The 26,974-nt window shown below is 39.0% G+C and overlaps 1 protein-coding gene across 7 annotated transcripts in view; it reads left to right on the plus strand.

Moving 5' to 3' along the window:
* ACAD11 (acyl-CoA dehydrogenase family member 11) overlaps positions 1 to 22,041 on the plus strand; it is a 96,191-nt gene extending 74,150 nt beyond the window's left edge. For 5 of the 7 annotated variants that reach the window (XM_059920326.1, XM_059920327.1, XM_059920328.1 and 2 more), the window contains 6 exons: positions 1,479 to 1,550; positions 2,449 to 2,603; positions 4,296 to 4,469; positions 18,841 to 18,957; positions 19,850 to 19,959; positions 20,865 to 22,041. In XM_059920326.1, the coding sequence (XP_059776309.1) occupies positions 1,479 to 1,550; positions 2,449 to 2,603; positions 4,296 to 4,469; positions 18,841 to 18,957; positions 19,850 to 19,959; positions 20,865 to 20,979 (743 nt within the window). In that variant the 3' untranslated portion in view covers positions 20,980 to 22,041. The remainder of the gene's footprint in view (positions 1 to 1,478; positions 1,551 to 2,448; positions 2,604 to 4,295; positions 4,470 to 18,840; positions 18,958 to 19,849; positions 19,960 to 20,864) is intronic. The other 2 variants (XM_059920329.1, XM_059920330.1) reach the window with 1 other exon arrangement.
* Positions 22,042 to 26,974: the final 4,933 nt, after the last annotated feature.

Here is a 26,974-nt window from a genome sequence, read left to right on the forward strand (position 1 = left end):
ATGAATGGATAAAAAAGATGTGGTACATATATACAATGGAATATTACTCGGCCATTAAAAGGAATGAAATTGGGTCATTTGTAGAGATGTGGATGGACCTAGAGAGTGTCATACAGAGTGAAGTAAGTCAGAAAAGCAAATATTGTATATTAATGCATATATGTGGAATCTAGAAAAATGGTATAGATGATCTTATTTGCAAAGCAGAAATGGAGACACAGACATAGAGAACAAATGTATGGATACCAAGGGAGGGAGGAGGGGGAGGAATTGGGAGATTGGGATTGACACATATACACTATTGATACTATGTATAAAATAGACAACTAATGAGAACATATTGTATAGCCCAGGGAAATCTGCTTAATGCACGTGGTAACCTAAGTGGCAAGGAAATCCAAAAAAGAGGAGATACGTGTAGCTGACTAATTTTGCTGTACAGCAGAAACTAATACAACATTGTAAAGCAACTATACTCCAATAAAAATTAACTTTAAGAAAAAAGGATTGAATTATAAAGAAAAGAAAAGTGTGTTGGCAAGATGGGGATGAACAAGCTCACTGGAGCAAACTGTGTATGGGAAGTTGTTGGGTTGCAGAGCAACAGCCTGAAAGACCACCAAAATGAGTTTATAATGTTGGTTCGCTACAAATACCCTCCATTGTAGAGCCTATGTTTGAAATTTCAGTATGACAATTTCACCAGCACCTCTCCAACTCCCTGTGCCAAGGCCAAAAGAAACAGTGTGGACATAGTTGATTATTAATGTCTATTCTGACTGGGAAAGGGTGTGGAGTTAGCATGGGATTATCTGCAGAATTTGGCAGGGAGGAGGGGTGATGTAAAGACAAAATGTGAATGTGTTTCCAATCTCAGTCACATGCCAGCATTTTCAAGAGGCAAACACACAGTGAACAAGCCTAGACTGGGAGCAAACATACCTGAAGACCCAGACTCAGCTTTGTCTCTAATGCTGAATCTGCTCTGTCCCTTCACGCAGGTTCTTCACATCATCAGGCATTGGTTTCCACAATGGTCAAATCAGAAATTTGAATTACATTATTCACTTTCAATTTTTGAACAATTGGAACTTTTTTTTTCCAAGCAAAATTTTCTTTGGAAGCCCGTATATAAAAAATTTCAAAGAAGAAGCAATAATAGAACAATAGTAAAATAGTCTGATCAGAGCTGTGGAGCCGTCTTCCTTTTTCATAGCTCTACAACTTCAGAGAATGAGCTCAGAAACCTCTTGATGAAATGATATCTAAAATCTCTTAAAATTTCTAAAACAGTTGATAAGTTTTCTGGGCTACACAGTGCTGGGGGTTCAGGGCTCTGGTCTACCTAGGAATGTATGACATATGAGGCCTATAAATTCCACTATCTCTGAGTAATTATATTTCAGTAGATTAATTATCTGTGACTGTTTTTTGGTCAATTCATTTTGCTTTTTAAAATTTTATTCTCTATTTTATAGATAATTTCCATGGAGGACATTTTGAGATCCATTTTAATCAAGTGCGAGTTCCTGCCACCAATTTAATACTAGGTGAGATAAGTTTGGAAAAATGACTCTCTATTATTTTGTTTTAAAATAATTTCAGGGCTAAATCTGGAAAAGATACGAAGTATACCATAATTTAGATACTTTCCCCTCTTATTTACTCCATTTATAAAGGAAAATTTTTTCCTTTGGTGGATTTTTCTTACATGGAATAATAAGATTTTATTTAAGTATTTGATGTGGTATCACATCAGTTGAAAACACAGCTAAATACAAAAATTATACAATTCAGAGCAACACACTTTTTCCTGAAACATGATCTTCAAACCTCTACTTGTTTTACTAAAACCTCACTACTTTCTGAATTCAAGTCATATACACATTAGAAGCATAAATAACTTTGAACACTGTATGCCTGGAATGACTCCATCCTCTTGCTTGTTGGAATCCTACTCAACCTTCAGGGAACACCTCTGATGCCACCTCTTTCAGGAAGGTTCTTGTGTTCCTCATCTCATCCACTCAACAAGCCCCTGATCCTGCCAGGCCCTAAGATTACCATGATGAACAGACAGCATCTCCCTCCTTTGCCTTTCTTGTTCCTCTCCATATCCCTTATCCCTAGCATCCTTGCCCCTCTTCTAGGTTCTAAACTCGGGTCTGTGTCTTATCTACCATTGTAACCATTGCAGCACTAACAAAACAACTTATGCAGAGTAGGTACTCAAAAGACAGTTCTTAAATTTGATCCACGTTTTTGTTGATGGTGGTTTAAAATACATAGAAATCAAAGTTCCATAAAGGTATAGTGAACCTTTTTACAGAACTGACTTTTTTCCTACCGGAATGCCATTTTTATTGAGGGCAGCTCATTAGTTTCTCAGGATTTGTGTAAATAACAAAAGAAATAGGCTGTGGTCATGTTATCCTTTCTTTCTCACAGGTGAAGGTAGGGGATTTGAAATTGCCCAAGGCCGCCTTGGACCTGGCAGAATCCACCACTGTATGAGAACAATAGGTTTGGCTGAACGTGCTTTACAGATCATGTGTGAACGGGCAAAACAAAGGGTGGCCTTTAAGAAGAAACTGTATTCACATGTAAGGATAATTACTTATTTGAATTTGTTGTAGCCCAATGCACTACACTAACCTTGAACCAAAACAGCATTACTTGATCAGCAAGAGATTTCCTCTGCATAAACAAGGAGAAAATATGTTTTCCACAAAACATATTTATGTCTGAATTTAAATATAGTCTGACCAGAGGTAGTTATCTTTGTGAAAGATTAAATGACTCTTTAAGTGCTGCAACACCTCAGCACACAGAGTGTGGACAATTCCTTCAACTTTCCCAGACTCTCGTTCTCTAGAGAACCTCATACAGTAGCCCTCTCTGTGGACATGAGAAGGCTGTTGTAAGGAGGAAGGAAGCCTTGTCCTTTGGCTTTCTGGAAGGAATTAGGACAGATAAGTGGAGAGATATAGGAAAATAGCCTAAAACTCAGTGAAATAAGAGAGATATAAAAATGGAATGGACTGCTTTAAAAAAGAAGTGAGCTTCCTGTCAATGGAGAAATGCAAGTAGAAATGGGATCAACATTTGGTGGGATGTTCATGATATTTTGAATTCTCATCTCTAAATTATGCACTACTGAGTCTGTTGTTTACAAAGTACAGTAAACAATATAGTTACATCCTTACATCCAGGCACTATAATCCAAATTAGAGAATATTTATCAAGAGAAAAAGAGACGGTACTTCCCTGGTAGGGCAGTGGTTAAGAATCTACATGCCAATGCAGGGGACACAGGTTCGAACCCTGGTCCAGGAAGATCCCACACGCCATGGAGCAACTAAGCCCGTGCGCCACAACTACTGAGCCTGTGCTCTAGAGCCCACGAGCCACAACTACTGAGCCTGTGAGCCACAACTACTGAAGCCCGTGCACCTAGAGCCTGTGCTCTAAAACAAGAAAAGTCACTGCAATGAGAAGCCTGTGTGCTACAATGAAGAGTAGCCCCACTCGCCGCAACTAGAGAAAAACCTGCACACAGCAACGAAGACCCAATGCAGCCAAAAATAAATAAATAAATAAATAAATAAATTTATTTTAAAATAAAAAGAGGAAAAGACGCTATCATTTCAGACTTCCTTGCTTACAAGAAATGTTGAAGGGAGCTTTTAAGCTGAAATAGAAAAATTTTAAGAGAAATGAGATATCCAAATCATCTCCCCAAAAGCCCTTCTAAATTTTAAGGAGGCAAGAAAAATTATTATTAAATATTTAATACTTATGATTGCTAACATGTAGTGTTAGGTCACACTTGTAGTGATAAAATTGTATTCTAGAGAACCTCGCTAGACATGTTTGCTGGACATGTGTATTTTGGTACATTTTATAAGATTGTCACAAATGTACTTTACAACCCCTTGTAAAGTACATTTGTGACAATCAAAAATTTTGCAGTATATTTTTTAACTTGAATTCCTATAGGCCATGTTTGCTTTTTTTTGAGATATTATTCAGCATATCTATGATTTAGTTGTAACATTGTTCTTATGGAAAAATAACAGCCTGCTTTATGGCACATACCTAGGAATAATTTGTGGAAGAACCCCTTTAGTTAACATTGAGGGCAAGGGTTCAGCTGTTAGATGGGCACTGTTGGAAAAGGTAAGAAGATGTGAATGTTTGAGGCCATGGATACAACTCCACAATGCTGACGGAGTAGGAGCTAAAGAGTTGCTCACGGCATCAACTGTCACTTCTTACACTTTTCTCTTTTCAAGATTGCCTGGGAGGAGCTTCAAGATGGCAGAAGAGTAAGACATGGAGATCACCTTCCTCCCCACAAATACATCAGAAATACATCTACATGTGGACCAACCCCTACAGAACACCTACTAAATGCTGGCAGAAGACCTCAGACCTCCCAAAAGGCCAAAAACTCCCCACGTACCTGGGTAGGGCAAAAGAAAAAAGAAAAAACAGAGACAAAAGAATAGGGATGGGACCTGCACCAGTGGGAGGCAGCTGTGAAGGAGGAAAGGTTTCCACACACTAGGAAGCCCTTTCAAGGGCGGAGACTGCAGGTGTCAGAGGGGGAAACTTCGGAGCCACAGAGGAGAGCGCAGCAACAGGGGTGCAGAGGGCAAAGCGGAGAGATTCCCGCACGGAGGATCGGTGCCGACCAGCACTCACCAGCCCTAGAGGCTTCTCTGCTCACCAGCCGGGGCAGGTGGGGGCTGGGAGCTGAGGCTCAGGCTTCAGAGGTCAGATCCCAGGGAGAGGACTGGGGCTGGCTGCGTGAACACAGCCTGAAGGGGCTAGTGCGCCACAGCTAGCCAGGAGGGAGTCCAGGAAAAAGTCTGGAGCTGCCGAAGAGGCAAGAAACTTATTCTTGCCTCTTTGTTTCGCGGTGCACGAGGAGAGGGGATTCAGAGCGCCGACTAAATGAGCTCCAGAGACGGGTGCATCAGCACAGACACCAGGAATGGGCATGAGACGCTAAGGCTGCTGCTGCAGCCACCAAGAAGCCCGTGTGCAAGCACAGGTCACTATCCACACCTCCCCTCCTGGGAACCTGTGCAGCCCGCCACTGCCAGGGTCCCGTGATCCAGGGACAACTTCCCCAGGAGAACACACGGCGCACCTCAGGCTGTTGAAACGTCATGCCAGCCTCTGCCGCCACAGGCTCACCCTGCATTCCGTACCCCTCCCTCCCCCCAGCCTGAGTGAGCCACAGCCCCCTAATCAGCTGCGCCTTTAACCCCATCCTGTCTGAGAGAAGAACAGATGCCCTCAGGCGACCTACACACAGAGGCGGGGCCAAATCCAAAGCTAAACCCCAGGAGCTGTGCGAACAAAGAAGAGAAAGGGAAATTTCTCCCAGCAGCCTGAAAAGCAGCGGATTAAAGTTCCACAAACAACTTGATGTACCCTACATCTGTGGAATACCTGAATAGACAACAAATCATCCCAAAATTGAGGTGGTGGACTTTGGGAGCAATGATATATATATTTTTTCCGTTTTCTCTTTTTGGGAGTGTGTATGTATATGTTTCTGTGTGTGATTTTGTCTGTATAGCTTTGCTTTTACCATTTGTCCTAGGGTTCTGTCTCTCCGTTTTTTTTTTTTTTTTTGGTATAGTTTTTAGCACTTATCATTGGTGGATTTGTTTTTTGGTTTAGTTGCTCTCTTCTTTCTTTTTTTTTTTATTACTTAAATTTTTTTTTCAATAATTATTTTTTATTTCATTAATTTTATTTTATTTATTGATTTATTTTTCTTTCTTTCTTTCCTTTTTTCTCCCTTTAATTCTGAGCCATGTGGATGACAGGGTCTTGGCGCTCCAGCCGGGCATCAGGCCTGTGCCTCTGAGGTGGGAGAGCCAAGTTCAGGACATTGGTCCACCGGAGACCTCCCAGCTCCACGTAATATCAAATGGTGAAAATCTCCCAGAGATCTCCATCTCGATGCCAAGACCCAGCTCCACTCAACGACCAGCAAGCTACAGTGTTGGACACCCTATGCCAAACAACTAGCAAGACGGGAACACAACCCCACCCATTAGCAGAGAGGCTGCCTAAAATCATGATAAGGTCACAGACACCCCAAAACACACCACCAGCGGCAGACCTGCCCACCAGAAAGACAAGATGCACCCTCATCCACCAGAACACAGGCAATAGTCCCCTCCACCAGGAGGCTGACACAACCCACTGAACCAATCTTGGCCACTGGGGGCAGACAGCAAAAACAACAGGAACTACAAACCTGCAGCCTGTAAAAAGGAGACCCCAAACACAGTAAGATAAGCAAAATGAGAAGACAGAGAAATACACAGCAGATGAAGGAGCAAGGTAAAAACCCACCAGACCAAACAAATGAAGAGGAAATAGGCAGTCTACCTGAAAAAGAATTCAGAATAATGATAGTAAAGATGATCCAAAATCTTGGAAATGGAATGGAGAAAATACAAGAAACATTTAACAAGGAACTAGAAGAACTAAAGAACAAACAAACCATGATGCACAACACAATAAATGAAATTTAAAATTCTCTAGAAGGAATCAAGAGCAGATTAACTGAGGCAGAAGAACGGATAAGTGACCTGGAAGATAATATAGTGGAAATAACTACTGCAGAGCAGAATAAAGAAAAAAGAATGAAAAGAACTGAGGACAGTCTCAGAGACCTCTGGGACAACATTAAATGCACCAACATTTGAATTATAGGGGTCCCAGAAGAAGAAGGGAAAAAGAAAGGGGGGCTTCCCTGGTGGCGCAGTGGTTGAGAATCTGCCTGCCAATGCAGGGGACACGGGTTCGAGCCCTGGTCTGGGAAGATCCCACATGCCGCGGAGCCACTAGGCCCGTGAGCCACAATTACTGAGCCTGCGCGTCTGGAGCCTGTGCTCCGCAACAAGAGAGGCTGCGATAATGAGAGGCCCGCGCACCGCGATGAAGAGTGGCCCCCACTTGCCGCAACTAGAAAAAGCCCTCACACAGAAACGAAGACCCAACACAGCCATAAATAAATAAATAAATAAATAAATAAAACCTTAAAAAAAAAAAAGAAAAAGAAAGGGACTGAGAAAATATTTGAAGAGATTATAGTTGAAAACTTCCCTAATATGGGAAAGGAAATAGTTAATCAAATCCAGGAAAGGCAGAGAGTCCCATACAGGATAAATCCAAGGAGAAACACGCCAAGACACATATTAACAAAACTATCAAATATTAAATACAAAGAAAAAATATTAAAAGCAGCAAGGGAAAAACAACAAATAACATAAAAGGGAATCCCCATAAGGTTAACAGCTGATCTTTCAGCAGAAACTCTGCAAGCCAGAAGGGAGTGGCAGTACATATTTAAAGTGATGAAAGGGAAAAACCTACAACCAAGATTACTCTACCCAGCAAGGATCTCATTCAGATTCAATAGAGAAACTAAAACTTTTACTGACAAGCAAAAGCTAACAGAATTCAGCACCACCAAACCAGCTTTACAACAAATGCTAAAGGAACTTCTCTACAAAGGAAACACAAGAGAAGGAAAGGACCTACAATAACAAACCCAAAACAATTAAGAAAATGGTAATAGGAACATACATATAGATAATTACCTTAAATGTAAATGGATTAAATGCTCCAACCAGAAGACCTACACTGGCTGAAAGGATACAAAAACAAAACCCATATATATGCTGTCTACAAGAGACCCTCTTCACACCTAGGGACACATACAGACTGAAAGTGAGGGGATAGAAAAAGATATTCCATGCAAATGAAAATCAACAGAAAGCTGGAGTAGCAATTCTCATATCAGACAAAATGGACTTTAAAATAAAGACTATTACAAGAGACAAAGAAGGACACTATATAATGATCAAGGGATCGATCCAAGAAGAAGGTATAACAATTGTAAATATTTATGCACCCAACATAGGAGCACCTCAATACATAAGGCAAATACTAACAGCCATAAAAGGGGAAATCGACAGTAACACAATCATAGTAGGGGACTTTAACACCCCACTTTCACCAATGGACAGATCATCCAATATGAAAATAAATAAGGAAACACAAACTTTAAATGATACATTAAACAAGATGGACTTAATTGATATTTATAGGACATTCCATCCAAAAACAACAGAATACACTTTCTTCTCAGGTTCTCATGGAATATTCTCCAGGATGGATCATATCTTGTGTCACAAATCAAGCCTCAGTAAATTTAAGAAAATTGAAATCGTATCAAGTATCTTTTCCTACTACAACGCTATGAGACTAGATATCAATTACAGGAAAAAAGCTGTAAAAAATACAAACACATGGAGGCTAAACAATACACTGCTTAATAACCAAGAGATCACTGAAACAATCAGAAAGGAAATCAAAAAATACCTAGAAACAAATGAAAATGAAAACAGATGACCCAAAACCTATACGATGCAGCACAAGCATTTCTAAGAGGGAAGTTTATAGCAATACAATCCTACCTTAAGAAACAAGAAACATCTCAAATAAACAGCCTAACCTTACACCTAAAGCAATTAGAGAAAGAAGAACAAAAAACCCCAAAGTTAGGAGGAGGAAAGAAATCATAAAGATCAGATCAGAAATAAATGAAAAAGAAATGAAGGAAACAATAGCAAAGATCAATAAAACTAAAAGCTGGTTCTTTGAGAAGATAAACAAAATTGATAAACCATTAGCCAGACTCATCAAAAAAAAGAGGGAGAGAACTCAAATAAATAGAATTAGAAATGAAAAAGGAGAAGTAACTACTGACACTGCAGAGACACTGCAAAGGATCGTAATTGATTACTACAAGCAAATCTATGCCAAAAAATGGACAACCTGGAAGAAATGGAAAAATTCTTAGAAAAGCACAACCTTCTGAGACTGAATGAGGAAGAAATAGAAAATATAAACAGACCAATCACAAGCACTGAAATTGAAACTGTGATGAAAAATCTTCCAACAAACAAAAGCCCAGGACCAGATGGCTTCACAGGCGAATTCTATCAAACATTTAGAGAAGAGCTAACACCTATCCTTCTCAAACTCTTCCAAACTATAACAGAGGGAGGAACACTCCCAAACTCCTTCTACGAGGTCACCATCACCCTGATACCAAAACCAGACAAAGATGTCACAAAGAAAGAAAACTACAGGCCAATATCACTGATGAACATAGATGCAAAAATCCTCAACAAAATACTAGCAAACAGAATCCAACAGCACATTAAAAGGATCATACACCATGATCAAGTGGGGTTTATCTCAGGAATGCAAGGATTCTTCAATATATGCAAATCAATCAATGTGATACACCATATTAACAAACTGAAGAAGAAAAACCATATGATCATCTCAATAGATGCAGAAAAAGCTTTTGACAAAATTCAATACCCATTTATGATAAAAACCCTCCAGGAAGTAGGCATAGAGACAACTTACCTGAACCTAATAAAGGCCATATATAACAAACCCACAGCCAACATCGTCCTCAATGGTGAAAAACTGAAACCATTTCCACTAAGATCAGGAACAAGACAAGGTTGCCCACTCCCACCACTATTATTCAACATTGTTTTGGAAGTTTTAGCCACAGCAATCAGAGAAGAAAAAGAAATAAAAGGAATCCAAATCAGAAAAGAAGAACTAACGCTGTCACTGTTTGCAGATGACATGGTACTATACATAGAGAATCCTAAAGATGCTACCGGAAAACTACTAGAACTGATCAATGAATCTGGTAAAGTAGCAGGATACAAAATTAATGTACAGAAATCTCTTGCATTCCTATGCACTAATGATGAAAAATCTGAAAGTGAAATTAAGGAAACACTCCCATTTACCATTGCAACAAAAACAATAAAATACCTAGGAATAAACCTACCTAGGAAACAAAAGACCTGTATGCAGAAAAATATAAGACACTGATGAAAGAAATTAAAGATGATACAAATAGATGGAGAGATATACCATGTTCTTGGATTGGAAGAATCAACATTGTGAAAATGACTCCACTACCCAAAGCAATCTACAGATTCAATGCAATCCCTATCAAATTACCACTGGCATTTTTCACAGAACTAGAACAAAAAATTTCACAATTTGTATGGAAACACAAAAGACCCCAAATAGCCAAAGCAATCTTGAGAAAGAAAAATGGAGCTGGAGGAATCAGGCTCCCTGACTTCAGATTATACCACAAAGCTACAGTAATCAAGACAGTATGGTACTGGCACAAAAACAGAAATATAGATCAATGGAACAGGATCCAAAGCCCAGAGATAAACCCATGCACATATGGTCACCTTATTTTTGATAAATGAAGCAAGAATATTCAATGGAGAAAAGACAGCCTCTTCAATAAGTGGTGGTGCGAAAACTGGACAGCTACAGATAAAAGAATGAAATTAGGACACTCCCTAACACCACACACAAAAATAAACTCAAAATGGATTAAAGACCTAAATATAAGGCCGGACACTATAAAACTCTTAGAGGAAAACATAGGCAGAACACTATGACATAAATCACAGCAAGATCCTTTTTGACCCACCTCCTAGCGAAATGGAAATAAAAGCAAAAATAAAGAAATGGGACCTAATGAAACTTAAAATCTTTTGCACAGTAAAGGAAATCATAAACAAGACGAAAAGACAACCCTCAGAATGGGAGAAAATATTTGGAAATGAAGCAACTGACAAAGGATTAACCTCCAATTTTAGAAGCAGCTCATGCAACTCAGTATCAAAAAAACAAACAACCCCATCCAAAAATGGCCAGAAGACAGAAATAGACCTTTCTCCAAAGAAGACATACAGATGGCCAAGAAGCACATGAAAAGCTTCTCAACATCACTAATTATTAGAGAAATGCATATCAGAACTACAATTAGGTATCACCTCACACCAGCTAGAATGGGCGTCACCAGAAAATCTACAAACAGCAAATGCTGGAGAGGGTGTGGAGAAAAGGGAACCCTCTGGCCCTGTTGGTGGGAATGTAAATTGATACAGCCACTATGGAGAACAGTATGGAGGTTCTTTAAAAAACTAAAAATAGAATTTCCATATGATTCAGCAATCCCTCTACTGGGCATATACCCAGAGAAAACCATGATTCAAAAAGACACATACACCCCAATGTTCATTGCAGCACTATTTACAATAGCCAGGTCATGGAAACAACCTAAATGCCCATCGACAGACGAATGGATAAAGAAGATTTGGTACATGTATACAATGGAATATTACTCAGCCATAAAAAGGAATGAAATTGGGTCATTTGTTGAGACGTGAATGGATTTAGAGACTGTCATACAGAGTGAAGTAAGTCAGAAAGAGAAAAACAAATATCGTATATTAACGCATATATGTGGAACGTAGAAAAATGGTACAGATGAACTGGTTTTCAGGGCAGAAATTGAGACACAGACGTAGAGAACAAATGTATGGACACCAAGGGGGTGAAAGTGGTGGGGGGCTGGGGGTGGGAGTGTGATGAATTGGGTGATTGGGATTGACATATATACACTGATATGTATAAAATAGATGACTAATAAGAACCTGCTGTATAAAAAAATAAATAAAATTAAATTAAAAATAAAAAGAAATAATACAGATAGAAACCTTGTACCTTTGACCCAGTTTCCCCCAATTGCAACATCTTATCAAACTATAATACATTATCAGAACCAAGATATTGTCATCAATACAGTCAAGATACATAACATTTCCATTACCACAAAGAGCCCTCATGTTGTCCTTTTATAGCTGCACCCATTTCACTCTCACCCCTCCTCCCTCCTTAACTCCTGGCAACCACTAATCTGTTCTTCATCTTTATAATTTTGTCATTTCAGGAAAGAAATTATACAGTATTTAAACTTTTGTGGTTGGTTTTTTTCATTCAGCATAATTCTTTGGAGATTCATCCAGGTTATATGTATCAGTAGCTGGCTTCTTTTTATTGTTGAGTAGTATTCCTTGGTGTGGATTATCACAGTTTAACTATTCACCTGTTGAGGGATATTTGGGTTCTTTCCAGTTTTGAGCTGTTACAAATAAAGCTGCTATAAACATTCAAGTATAGGTTTTAGCATCAACTTAATTCTTTATTTCTCTGGTATAAATGACTAAAAACTCAGTTGCTGGGTCATACAGTAGTTGCATGTTTAGTTTTTTAAGAAACCACCAAACTGTCTTCCAGAATGACTATGCCATTTTTCATTCTCACCAGCTGTGTATGAGTGATCCAGTTTCTTAGGAGAACATTATGTGTAATGTTGGCTGTAGATTTTTTGTAGATGTTCTTTGTTAAGTTGAATTCCCCTCTATAATTAGTTTTCTGAGAGTTTTTATCATGAATGAATGTTGAATTTTGTCAAATGATTTTTCTGCATTAATTTGTATGACCATGTGATTTTTTTTTCATCTTGTTAATATGATGGAGTACATTGATGGATTTTCAATACTAAACTTGCTTTGCATCCTTAGAATAAACCCTACTTTGTCATTATGTATAATTCTTTTTATTTTTTTGGAAAGTTTTGGTTTTTTTTAAATTTACTATTTATTTATTTATTTTGGCTGTGCCAGGTCTTAGTTGCAGCATGTGTGATCTTTAGTTGCAGCATGTGGACTTAGTTGTGGCACGTGGGTTCTTAGTTGAAGTATGCAGACTTCTTAGTTGTGGCATGTGAACTCTTAGTTGCTGCATGCATGCAGGATCTAGTTTCCCGACCAGGGATTGATCACGGGCCCCCTGCATTGGGAGCACAGAGTCTAATCCACTGGCCCACCAGGGAAGTCCTGAGAGTTATGTTTTATTTGGTGGAAATTTTTAGGACTTCAAGCCTGAGAGGCAGCATCTCAAGTAACCCTGAGAGAACTGTTCCTAGGAGGGAGCCAGGATATATAGGAGTTTTGCAACAAAGGGCAGGTAGTCTGAAGTCAAAGATTATTGTTAATTAAAGAAAACCAGATTGTCTAGATTTATGTTAATTCTTCTTTAAACATTTGGTAGAGTTCTCCAATGAAACAATTTGGGCCTGGAGATTTGGTCTGGGGTTAGTTTTTAATTTACAATTCAGTTTCCTTAATAGCTATAGGGTTATTCACATTATCTATTTTATATTGAATGAATTGTGGTGGTTTGTATTTTTTGAGGAAGTGATCCATTTTGTCTAAGCTGTCAATTTTATGTGTTTAGAGTTGTGCATAATATTCTCCTGTTATCCTATTGATGTCTGCAGGGTCTTCAGTGATATTCCGTTTCATTACTGAAATTGGTTATTTGTGCCTTCCTTTTCCTTTGTCTGTCTTCTTAAAGGTCTGTCAATTTTACTGATCTTCTCAAAGAATATATATTAATTATTAATATATAAAATTATACAATATAATAATTGATATGACAACATTAACAAGATCTTTGTTTCATTGATTTTCTTTATTTTTTTTGTTTTGTTTTCAATTTTATTGATTTCTGCTATTTATCATATCCTTTCTTTTGCTTTCTTCAGGCTTATTTTGCTCTTTTTTTATAGGTTCTTGGTGCGGTAGCAAGGAGTATTGATGTGAGACTTTTCCTATTTTCTAATCTATGTGTTTAGTGCTGTAAATTTTCCTCTCAACACTGCTTTACCTGTATTCCACAAATTTTTATGTATTGTATTTTTATATTAATCCCATCAGTGTATTTTTCAATTTTCCTTGAGATCCTCTTTTTAAAAAAATTTTAATTAATTAATTTGTCTATTTTAATGCTATTCTTTAAAAAAAATTTTTGGTCTATTTTCTCTCTGTGGTTCAGATTGGGCAATTGCTATTGTCCTGTCTTCCAGTTCACTGATTTGTTCCTTTGTCCCCTCCATTCTGCTGCTGAGCCCATCCACTGAGCTTTTTATTTAAATGGTTATATTTTTCAGTTACAAAATATCCATTTTTTTCTTCTTTATTTCTTCTTAGTAATTTCATTACTAAGACTTAAATTCCTTTGCTGAAGCTTTCTATTTTCTCATTTGTTTCAGTTGTGTTTCTATTTACTGATTGAAGCATTTTTATCATAGTTGCTTTAAAATCTTTGTCAGAAATTATAACATTTCTGTCATCTCAGAGTTGTCATCATCATAAATTTTGAGACTTCCTGGGTTTTGGCATAACAAATAATTTTTTATTAAAACCTAGACATTTTCATATTATGTTATAAGATTCTGGATCTTATTTAAACTTTCTATTTTAGCTGGGTTTCTCTGACACTGCTCTGTTAGAGGAAGGGGTTGCACCTCATTACTGCCAGGCAGAGGTAGGTAGAAGTCCAGCTTCCCGCTCAGCCTCCACTGGTAGCTGAGGAAAGGGGTGCATTCTCATCACCGGGTGGTCCCCAATGACATCATAGAGGGGAGGGAACTTGTTCCTGGTGTTGCTCCTTACTTGACACTCTCTGTCTGATACCACCCTGGCAGGAGTGTTGAGGTACCTCATCTCGCACTCACAAGGGTGGAAGTCTGTGCTGGCATGAGTAGGAGTGGGGCCAGTGCTTTTTTCTTTAGTATTGGCTTGGGTAGAGTGGTTATTCTCTAAGTTTTCTGTCTTTCTAGCTGCCCCTTCCCAATCCTTCAGCTAAAGACAGTATTTGTTGAGACTGTTTTTTGTTTGATTTTTGTCTGTGCTCATTGGTATTTCCAGGTTGCTGGCTTCTTCAGCTCCAAGTCTGGGATATATGAGACAAAGAGGAAACGGAGGGAACTTACTACCATGTTGTTCTTCTGTTCCCAAAGTCCCTGGCCAGTCTGGCTTCTTCTCTCTACCTTTCAGAGTCTTCTTGTGTTTGTTCTTTGGATGATGCCCAAGATTTTAGTTGTACTTTGCAGGAGGAATAGGGAAAAGTACATCTATTCCATCTTCCTGGAAATAGAAGTCTTTGGAAATACCAATTTCATAATTTGTGCAAGTATTCTATAAACCACAATGTGGAGCTCTCTGGGAAAACCTGAACTGGAGAATAGGGACTGGTGCTGAAGCTGAGGTAGTCTGCTCCACTCTAGATCTGGGGCTTGGGAAACACACACTCAGGCATGTATGCAGAGCACATAAATTTAGCAACTTAGATGAAATGGATCAATTCCTCAAAAGCCACAAAATACCAAAACTCACTGAATGTGAAATAGATAACCTGAATGGTTCTACAACTATTAAAGAAGCTGAATACACAGTTTAAAATATCCTGAGAAAAGAAATCTTCAGGCCCAAATGGTATCACTGGTAAATTCTGCTAAACAGTTAAAGAAGAAATAACACAAATTCTATACAATCTCTTCCAGAAAAATGAAGAGGAGGAAGCACTTGCCAACTCATTTATGAGACCAGAATTACACTAATCCAAAACCAGACAAGAACAAACTACAGACCAGTATAGATGCAAAAACCTAGCAAATGTAATCCAGCAATATGTAAAAAGAACAACCAAGTGAGGTTTATCCCAGGAATGCAAGGCTGATGCATATTCAAATATCAATCATTAAGAAAATTAATCATTGTAATGTGCCATATTAACAGCCTAGAAAAGAAAAACCACATGATCATATCGATTGATAGAAGAAGGCACTTGACAAAATTCAGCATCTATTCATGATAAAGCTCTCAGCATACTAGAGATAGAAAGGAATTTATTTAACCTAATACGGAGCATCTAAAAATTCTACAGCTAACATCGTACTTAATAATGAAAGACTGAATGTTTTCATTCCCAAGATTGGGAACAAAGCAAGGATGTTTACTCTCACCACTGCTCTTTTTTTTTTTTTTAACACTTTTTAAATTTTTATTTATGTATTTATTTTTAGCTGTGTTGGGTCTTCATTGCTGCACGCAGTCTTTCTCTAGTTGGGGCGAGGGGGGCTACTCTTCATTGCAGTGCGCAGACTTCTCATTGCGGTGGCTTCTCTTGTTGCAGAGCATGGGCTCTAGGTGTGCAAGCTCAGTAGTTGTGGAACGTGGGCTCAGTAGTTGTGGCTCATGGGCTCTAGAGCATAAGCTCAGTAGTTTTGGCACACAGGCTTAGTTGCTCCGTGACATGTGGGATCTTCCCGGACCAGGGCTCGAACCCATGTCCCCTGCATTGGCAGGCGTATTCTTAACCACTGTGCCACCAGGGAAGTCCCATCACCACTGCTCTTTACCATCATAGAGGAAGTCTTAGCCATTGTGGTGAGACAAGAAAAAGAAATAAAGTGCATAGTTGGGGGAAAGAATAGATAAAACTGCCCCTCTTTGCAGACAACATGATTGTGTAGAAAATCCTTAGGAATCTACCAAACAGAACAAAACAATCTTCCTAGAACTAATAATAAGTGAGTTTAGCAAAGTCATAGGATTGAATCAACACATAAAATTAATTTTATTTCTGTATACTAGCAATGAACAATTTTATTTCTGTATACTAGCAGTGAACAATCGGAAGCTGAAATTTTAAAAATACCATTTACAATAGACTAAGAAAGGAAATAGGTACAAATCTAACAAAACATGTATAGAATCTACATGCTAAAAATTATAAAAGTGTAAAAGAAACCAAGAGAAGCCTAAATAAATAACAGAGAAATACTGTGTTCATGGATTGGAAGGCTAACATAGTTAAGATGTGAGCTATTCTCAAATTGATCTATAGATTTAATGTAATTCCAATCAGAATCCCAGCAGAACATTTTTGTAGATATAAACAAGTTGATTCTAGAATTTATATGGAAATGCAGAGAAACTAAAATAATAAAAGAGTTTGAAAAAGAAGAGTAAAGTTGGAGGAATCACAGTATCTGATTGAAGACTTACCGTAAGCTACGACAAGACAGTGTGGTATAAGGAGAGACACATAGGTCTTTGGAACAGAATAGCAGGTCTAGAAATAGACTCATAAAAACATGGGTCAATTGACTTTTATATATAGGTGAAAATATCACGAAGATAAAAGTCTCCTGACCTGGTATTAGGCAAAATGTTCTTAGACATGCACCAAAAACATGACACATAAGGGAAAAAAATTGACAAATTGGACTTCATTAAAATTGAGCACTTTGGCACTATGAAAGTCTCTATTAAGAGAATGAAAAAAGCTATGGACTGGGAGAAAATGTTTGCAAATTGCCTATCTAACAAATGACTGAATAATGAACTCTCTAAGCCCAGCTCTCTAAGCCCAATTAAAAAATGGGCAAATGACTTGAACAGACTTGTCACCAAACAATTTATAAATGGCAAATAAACACATCAAGAGGTGACCAATGTCATCAGCAATTAGGGAAATGCAAATTAAAACCACCATGAGATATCTCTGCACATTGTTAAAATGGCTAAAATTTAAAAATACAGATGATAGCGAGTGCTGATGGTTTGGAGAGTAACTGGAACTCATATACTGCTGGTGGGAATGCAAAATGGTACAGTCACTCTGGAAAACTTCGACGGCTTCTTATAAGTATTTACCACATGACCTAACAATTCCACTCCTGGTATTTGCTTTAAAAAGTGAAAAGGTATGTTCACACAGAAACCCATATACAGATATTTACAGAAGCTCTGTTAATAATTCACCAAAAACTGGAAACAACCCAAATGTCCTTCAACAGGTGAATGGAAAAACAAGTCGTGGTACATCCCTACAATGGAATACTACTCAGTGATAAAGAGGCGTGGACAGTTGATACACAGAACAATTCGGATGAAATTCAAAGGAATTATGCTGAGTGAAGGAAGCCGGTCTCTAAAGAATACATGCTAAATGATTCCATTTATATGACATTCTGGAAAAGGCAACAGTATAATAACTGAGAACCATTCAGTGGTTGCTAGAGGGCAGAAGTAGGGCTAAAAAGGGGCAGCATGAGGGAGTTTTTTGGGGGAGATGAAACTGTTCTGTATCGTGTTTGTGGTTATACCAGTATATACATGTGTTAAAATTCATAGAACTGTTCACCAAAGAAAAAGTTCATGTTTACTAAATAAATAATAGTAATAACACAACAAAAGATGCTGGACCATTCTCACACTGAAATATCTTAGGAATTATCTAGATTGTCAATAAGCAGGTCCACCACCTTACATTTAACCAAGTTTCAATGGGAGTGTGCAGTTAGCATTCAGAAGGGCCAGTAAGGAGTGTCCTGGCAATAAAACAATTGCTCAGTGAGACCATCTTGACTTTAGACACCAGGATATCCAAAATAAATTATTTCTCTGAGCAAATAAAGTTTTTTTCTAAAATCCGCCAATGTTACCTGCAGCATTCCATGGGTATGTGGCTGGCTGGTTATTTCAAACAAATTAACTCTTCCATTTAAAAATATATAGAGGACTTCCCCGGTGGCACAGTGGTTAAGAATCTGCCTGCCAATTCAGGGAACACAGGTTCGAGCCCTGGTCCGGGAAGATCCCACATGTCGTGGAGCAACTAAGCCCATGCGCCACAACTACTGAGCCTGCGTGCCACAACTACTGAAGCCCGCATGCCTAGAGCCTGTGCTCTGCAACAAGAGAGGCCACCACAATGAGAAGCCCACGCACCACAACGAAGAGTAGACCCCACTCACTGCAACTAGAGAAAGCCCGCATGCAGCAACTAAGACCCAACGCAGCCAAAGATAAAATAAATAAATATATTAAAAATATATAATAAAAATAAAAATATATAGAGTAAGGCTTGAGAACAGTCCTTGGCGTAGAGGATGTTTTCACCAAACTACCAGTCTGTGTTACATGTGGACCTCTGACACCAGCTTATCTCCTCCTTCTTCTGCTGCCCTTTGCTCCTCTGCAGGAGGTGGTGGCTCACTGGATCGCTGAAAGCCGCATTGCCATTGAGGAGATCCGCTTGTTGACCTTGAAAGCTGCCCACAGCATTGATACTCTGGGCAGCTCTGGTGCTAAGAAGGAGGTGAGGCTCCTTGGACCACCATCTGCCAAGCCTTCTCCAAGAAGTTTGTCCCACTCTTGGGGCATTCCAGGTTTCATGGTGCCTTGAGGGCACTCAGAATATCGGAAGCTTCCATGTGATTTCGGTTTAAAAATTATAAATGTATAATTTATACATTTATACAATCACCCTTGCTAGTTTTCCTTTCACTGGGCTGCTTTAGGGAATGATTTTCAGGATGCAGAATATCTTCAGCTTTCTTGAGATGCAGCAACAGAAGGTAGAGAAGGTAAATACCAAACTTTATACTGACTTGGAATTGTACCCGGTATGTTACTTTCTGCTAACCTCTTGACCTTGGGCAAAGTATCTGACCTGTCTGCCTATGGCCTAGGGTTCTAGCAAAGACTGACCAAGTTGATACAGAATGCAGAGCACTGTGCTGCCAACTAGAAATGTTTCATAGAAGACACCTCTCGTCCCCTGCCTTCTTATGTTTCTGGCTTATTTGGAATAAGAACATGATTGTTTAATTATAAAAGCAATGAAATTGCCAAGGGAAAACTGATTAGCGAAGACTTTTTAACTCTTTATGATCCCTAAGGTGATGAATGTCACTTATCAGTTGCCTGAAATCCTTTCAGAAACAAGACAATGCAAGTAATAAATAAGTTAATAAAATGTGATTTGGAAGAGATATCTCTTTCCAAAAGGTCTGTGTTGACTGAAATATGTCCGTTAGCTGCATTAGTGGATCTTTGTTGGCTTTCATCAAAGATCGTGTTTCAGTGGTGTGTGTATGTGGGAAAGTTCCCTTGTTTCTTTTCACAAAGAAAATACAGATTATATCAAATTTTATCACATTGTGTATTGTCTAAGAAAGGAACATTCTTTTTATATCTTGTTTATGTAGATTGCAATGATTAAAGTGGCTGCCCCTCGGGCCGTCTGCAAAATTGTTGACCAGGCCATCCAAGTGTGTGGAGGTGCCGGTGTTTCCCACGAATACCCTCTGGCTAACATGTGAGTAGATGTCATTTAATCACCATCTACATTTGATGGGCTTGGAGTTAAAAATCTACAGATGGCTTGATACTAACTGTTTATGAAGAAAATAAAGATAACTAACTTACTTTAAAGCATAATTGAAGGCTAACTGAGGCAATATATGTATTTTACTCTAGAGCTCAGTACCAATAAATAGTTTTATGATTACAATTGTCATTTCACTCAACCATGTTCACTTTTACACTGAGAAGATGCACTGAGGGTTCCTGGGCTGTAAATAACTCATGGGGGTTCACCCTGGAACAGGAAGGAGAGGAAGGGAGCAGAGCAAGGCTTAGGTATGCACTTAGGACACTTTACCACCCACACCCGGAGGCCGTGGCCAGACTGCGGCAGTGCATGCCAGCCACCATCTCATGTCCACATGTGCTTGCTGGGATCAAGAAGGAATACTCTCCACTGACCATCACCACCAGGCATGGTGCCACCTTCTCTCTCACACTGGAGATAAGAGGCTGGTGCCCCATCAGTTTATCCCCCATCAATTTTTAATAAGAAAGAACTAAATATATAGTACTATATATTTATAGTATATAAATGTTATATATTCTTCATGGCCTGTGGATTACCTAAGATATCTCCTAGTTCTAGCAAATACTAGTACCTACAGCAAACCAAGACTGAGATTAAGCCCACTGCACTGTGCCATTTAAGATTCCACTCCCAAGATGAGGACTTGAAAATGGCATTTCACAAGCCCTTGGGCTGACTTTCCTTGATTTTCCCTGTGCAATTTTCTTATCACTGCCTTGGTGAGATTTCAAACCATAATAATCTTGGCTTAGAATCAGAGTGACTGATGTTAAAGCATCAGGTTCCTCTTTGATAAGTCCTGACATCCCTGCTCTGTGTTTTTGCAGGTATGCCCTAACGCGAACTTTGCGCTTAGCAGATGGGCCCGATGAAGTTCACCTCTCGGCAGTCGCAAAAATGGAGCTGTGGGACCAAGCCAGAAACCTGAGGGCCAAGGTGTAGAATTCATTGGCTCCAGCATTTGTATCTCATTCAGCTTTTGCAGCAGTTTAAGCACAGGATTAATTACTCACTTTGGTAAAGATTTGAGCATCTGTTTTAATCAATGGGTTTTGTCATTTCAAGGGTCACACTTAAAATCTTATAATTTCAAGGGTTTCAGTGAAAAAGGAAATTTCATAGCTGTTGTCATTCAGTCTAACACCTAAGTGTATAGCATTTATTTTTTAAACGCTCCTCTTGTAAAGAAATCATGAAATAAATTGGCAAATTAAAGCATAGCGTAAAAATATTTGCACTTTTTTACTTTCAGGAATTGTTCCATTTAAATAAATAGTCAAGGAATATTTAATCACTACTTTGTAAAAAATATTGTGGGATCCCCTTTTTAACATTGGTTTTAGGGGCTGGTTTAACACTTTGTGGTAATGTTTGCCCTGGAGAAGGATGGATGACTGATTGGGTCATTTTAGAGTTTGTATTGCTATAAGCCTCTTCATAATTCAACAGGAAGCATTTATACATAAAATCCGATTGTCACTAGAGGACATGGCATCTTATGAGAAAATATAATTAAGAAAAATTTTAATTATGTATAAAATGTTGATGCTAACAGTGGATAGTTTAACCTACAAGAAAGTTATGCAGTTTTGAGAGGAGATTAAAGACAGTATTCTCTGAACACCATTCTGTTAATAGCAACACCCTAAGCCAACATCATTGGGGCACTTTAAGTCAGCGCTGCCGAGGACTGCAGCCCGGGCCATGTTGTAAGTCTTGAGCACCTGAATTGTGGTCAGCATAACTGAGGAACTGAATTTTTGATTTTTTAAAAATTTAATTAATCTAAATATAGATTCTCAACTCAGTTACTGGAAAACTTTTAAGTATGCTTGGAATAACTTGTGTATGTGAATTGTCTTTTGCAAATATAAATTTTATGAAATCTAAATATGGAGCAAGTATTTTGAATGAAAATTTAACATCCAAATTAAGAAAGTATATAATATATACCAGATTTTGAAGACTCAGTACAAAAAAAAATTAGATGTCTCATTAATACTTTTTAATATTGATTACATGCTGAAATGGTAATATTTTGGATATATTGAGTTAAATAAAATATATTATTTAAATTAATTTTACCTGTTTCTCGTTACATTTTTAGTTTGTGGAATTGGAATAGATACTGGCAAATTTTTTTAATTTTCAAATGAAAGTATTTTGAGTTTGGAAAGCTTTAAAATTGTTTTATTAGAAAGCATACACATCACATGAATTTACTGATGCGTAGAGATTATTTCAATCATTATTTAAATGTCATCTTGGAGTGGGGTTAGGGCCAGACATTTATGAAGCCCATGTCATGTGGGCTTTGTAAACATTTGCCTTTGAGCCTTAACCTCGCTGCACCTCGTATTCCTTTTTGTATGTTGGGATTAACTTTTAAACCTAGAGGACCCTTATCTACTGAGGGCTTGTGTGGGAATCACTGAAGCCATATAGAAGCACTTTGATACTTGTGAACCACAATAAAGTACTTTATAAGGCATCCTTATTTAAAGTGGATAAAATCTTATAACCCAAGCTGGTCAAGCTTATTACTAGTTTTAAAAGCTGCGACTTAGGAGAAATCAGGATTGTTTCTGAACAATTAGAATTAAAAGTTATATCTGGTAGTTGCAATTTTGTGATGATTTTTTCTTCTTTGAGAAGAACTGGCTATATTGGTGGTTGATTCATTTCAGTTGATCTGTTTTTATCTATGTCTGTCACATCCACAGCCATCCCCCAATGTGATCCATATTCACCTCTCTCACCTACCTTTAATTTATTCAGATAAAATCATGTTAAAAAAGAGTAGTAGAAGTTGTTGAAACAGAAAATTCCAGTCTCCAAAGGATAAAGTAAGACCAAGGGAACTATGCCTCAGTCACAGTGAGTGAATGACTGACTGTAAACATGGGAGTGGCAGGGCCATTTCTGGGGTCTCCTCAGGCTGTCACTGTGGGTCACTCTGAGCAGTCCACCCCGGACAGTCAGCCAGGTTTGCCAGGAATTTGAACCCACACAGCTGTAAAATGAGAAGTAGCCCTTCAGGGTGACCCCACACAGGAAGGCAGGAAGAAGGGGAGAGCTCACCAGTCAGGGCTTTAACCAAGATTTGCGGTGTGGGCAGCAGCAGGGGAGGAGGGGCTGTGGCTGCCCGACAGGAAGTCACCATAAAGCTCTACACATAAGCAGTCACAGAAGGTGTGGCAGTGCTTATCCAAAGGAGCAGCCAGTTAAGGATCTCTGGGAGTTGATGTTCTAACCTCTTAAGAACACACAAGAGAAATTTCAGCTGATCACGGGGGAGCTGATTTCCTCATCAACCTGTTTACAAGGCTTTCCCCAGGTCCACGTCACTCCAGCTCTTCCCACAACTCTGGTCTACTTACATGTCATAGGCATGTGTGCATTTTGTCGAAGAAAATAAAGTGGGTGACAGCAGCAAAACCAATAGTAGCATGTAGGTGATTCAATAGATAGGCTGCATAAGGCTTGCAGACAAATACGTCTCCCGTTTTTCTTGAATTAAGCTACAACAGTTGCTGGGAAATTCAGAAGAAGGCACTTCTCACCCAGGCTTCTGAAGGATTTAAATTAGTAAAGTTCTTAAATAAAGGATATTATAAAATGAAATGTATTTAAGAAAATGACTGCTATGAACAAATGCTTGATTTCAGTCAAGCCAGGTAGCCTCAGCCAGACCTCTCTTTTTCCCAGGTGCCTGATGATCCCTCCCCAAGAAGCAGAATGGAAGGGGTGCAGGCCAAGCAGTGGGCCTCCTGTTAGCACTTGGGACCAATGTTTGTCTGTTGCACCTATTTCCCCACTCTCCCTTTGCCTGGATTACTGTGGTAGTCTTCTAACTGGGCTTCAGATCTGTTCTCATAGCGGCCAGCCTGAACCTCTCAAAATGCTGCAGTGGCTTTCCATCTCACTAGGAATAAAACCCTAACCCTCACCTTGGCTGACAAGGATCCACCTGAGCTTGTCCCCAGTACCTCTCTGCGCTCACCCACCTGCCTCCCTCCAAACAGCCTCTGGACTGTGCTTGCAACAGACCAGACCACCACAGCTGGGCCTCGGAGTCTTGGCTCTCACTCTTTTCTCTGCCTGGGAAGATCTACCCTGAGATTACCAGATGCCTGCTCCAAAGTCACCTTGTTGAAAGGTCCTTTCTTGAGCACTTGTTCTGAACTAGCACCACCTGCTAGCACCACTCTCTAGCCTCTTTACCTGCCACTCTTTTCACAGCACTTATCACTTGACATATCTACTTATTTATGGTCTGTCTTCTCCCTAGAGTCCACTTTTTTTGTGTACTGGAACCATGCCTGGCTGGTATGCATTCAAAAAAAAGTATGAATGAATGAATTCATGTGCATGGATGCTCTCCTTGTCCCTGATTTGCAGTTGTTGAGAGGGCAAATCATTTACTTATAGGTCTGCAAACAGAACAGAGCAGAAGCCTGAGCACCAGCCCATGAACACAGTGGTTGGACAACAGACCCAGAGTGGGTTACGGGTAACTGGAGAAACACTGGGGCTGAAAAGGGATATTAGTGCCCCAGCAGTGTGGGGCGCACAGCAGTTTGGACAGATCAGTTGATGAAATAGGTGTTTAATGAGTATTTTAACAATTCAGAGAATGCATGTTTACTTTTTTAAATTTTCTTGATGTGGAATGCAGCCTAAGCAGCCAGAGTGCTGTGATCAGCTTGAGGTACAGAGGGAAGTCAGAGTAACTAAGAAAAACAAAGTCACATTCAGTAATTGTTAGAATTTTCCAAATAAACAGTATTCTGGGAAGTGTCCTCACTTAATTCAGGGCATCCAAAGAGCATTCAGGGTTTATGATCCTGACAATATTTTTATTTCTTTTTTTGTTATCTCTTTCTCATTGTGATTATGTGATTATCATGAAGAAAACCCACAAACATTCTAGCGTAAGAGTGTGGTTGCGATAAGCTCTGTGAAACAAGGGCTTTTATCTGCCTTATCTTCACCCCAAAGTATGTGAAGAAACAAAGGGTGATTGTCCTGAGCAGTGCCTTTCTGAGTCAGCCGCCTGACTGTCAGGTGGAGAATGGCATGTGGCCAGAAGCGCCTTTGCCCGCTGCGTCGATGGTTGTTACTAGCTGGTGGAAAGTCTCCTTTCACTCTTTTTTTTTTTTTTTTTAAACATCTTTATTGAAGTATAATTGCCTTACAATGGTGTGTTAGCTTCTGCTTTATAACAAAGTGAATCAGTTATACACATACAATATGTTCCCATATCTCTTCCCTCTTGCATCTCCCTCCCTCCCACCCTCCCCATCCCACCCCTCTAGGTGGTCACAAAGCACCGAGCTGATCTCCCTGTGCTATGTGGCTGCTTCCCACTAGCTATCTATTTTACATTTGGTAGTGTATATATGTCCATGACACTCTCTTACCCTGTCACATCTCACCCCACCCCCTCCCCATATCCTCAAGTCCATTCTCTAGTAGGTCTGTGTCTTTATTCCCGTCTTGCCACGAGGTTCTTCATGGCTTTTTTTTTTTTTTTCCTTAGATTTCCTTAGTATATATGTGTTAGCATACTGTATTTGTTTTTCTCTTTCTGACCTACTTCACTCTGTATGACAGACTCTAACTCCATCCACCTCATTACAAATACCTCCATTTCATTTCTTTTTATGGCTGAGTAATATTCCATTGTATATATGTGCCACATCTTCTTTATCCATTCATCTGTCGATGGACATTTAGGTTGCTTCCATGTCCTGGCTATTGTAAATAGAGCTGCAATGAACATTTTGGTACATGACTCTTTTTGAACTATGGTTTTCTCAGGGTATATGCCCAGTAGTGGGATTGCTGGGTCGTATGGTAGTTCTATTTGTAGTTTTTTAAGGAACCTCCATACTGTTCTCCATAGTGGCTGTATCAATTTACATTCCCACCAACAGTGCAAGAGTGTTCCCTTTTCTCCACACCCTCTCCAACATTTATTGTTTCTGGATTTTTTGATGATGGCCATTCTGATCGGTGTGAGATGATATCTCATTGTAGTTTTGATTTGCATTTCTCTAATGATTAATGATGTTGAGCATTCTTTCATGTGTCTGTTGGCAATCTGTATGTCTTCTTTGGAGAAATGTCTATTTAGGTCTTCTGCCCATTTTTGGATTGGGTTGTTTGTTTTTTTGTTATTGAGCTGCATGAGCTGCTTGTAAATCTGGGAGATTAATCCTTTGTCAGTTGCTTCATTTGCAAATATTTTCTCCCATTCTGAGGGCTGTCTTTTGGTCTTGTTTATGGTTTCCTTTGCTGTGCAAAAGCTTTTAAGTTTCATTAGGTTCCATTTGTTTATTTGTGTTCTTATTTCCATTTCTCTGGGAGCTGGGTCAAAAAGAATCTTGCTGTGATGTATGTCATAGAGTGTTCTGCCTATGTTTTCCTCTAAGAGTTTGATAGTGTCTGGCCTTACACTTAGGTCTTTAATCCATTTTGAGTTTATTTTTGTGCATGGTGTCAGGGAGTGTTCTAATTTCATACTTTTACATGTATCTGTCCAATTTTCCCAGCACCACTTATTGAAGAGGCTGTCTTTTCTCCACTGTATATGCTTGCCTCCTTTATCAAAGATAAGGTGACCATATGTGCGTGGGTTTATCTCTGGGCTTTCTATCCTGTTCCATTGATCTATATTTCTGTTTTTGTGCCAGTACCAAACTGTCTTGATTACTGTAGCTTTGTAATATAGTCTGAAGTCAGGGAGCCTGATTCCCCCAGCTCCATTTTTTGTTCTCAAGATTGCTTTGGCTATTCGGGGTCTTTTGTGTTTCCATACAAATTGTGAAATTTTTTGTTCTAGTTCTGTGAAAAATGTCAGTGGTAGTTTGACAGGGATTGTATTGAATCTGTAGATTGCTTTGGGTAGTAGAGTCATTTTCACAATGTTGAT

Source organism: Balaenoptera ricei, chromosome 4, assembly GCF_028023285.1.
Source record: "Balaenoptera ricei isolate mBalRic1 chromosome 4, mBalRic1.hap2, whole genome shotgun sequence".
Lineage (NCBI taxonomy): Eukaryota > Metazoa > Chordata > Mammalia > Artiodactyla > Balaenopteridae > Balaenoptera > Balaenoptera ricei.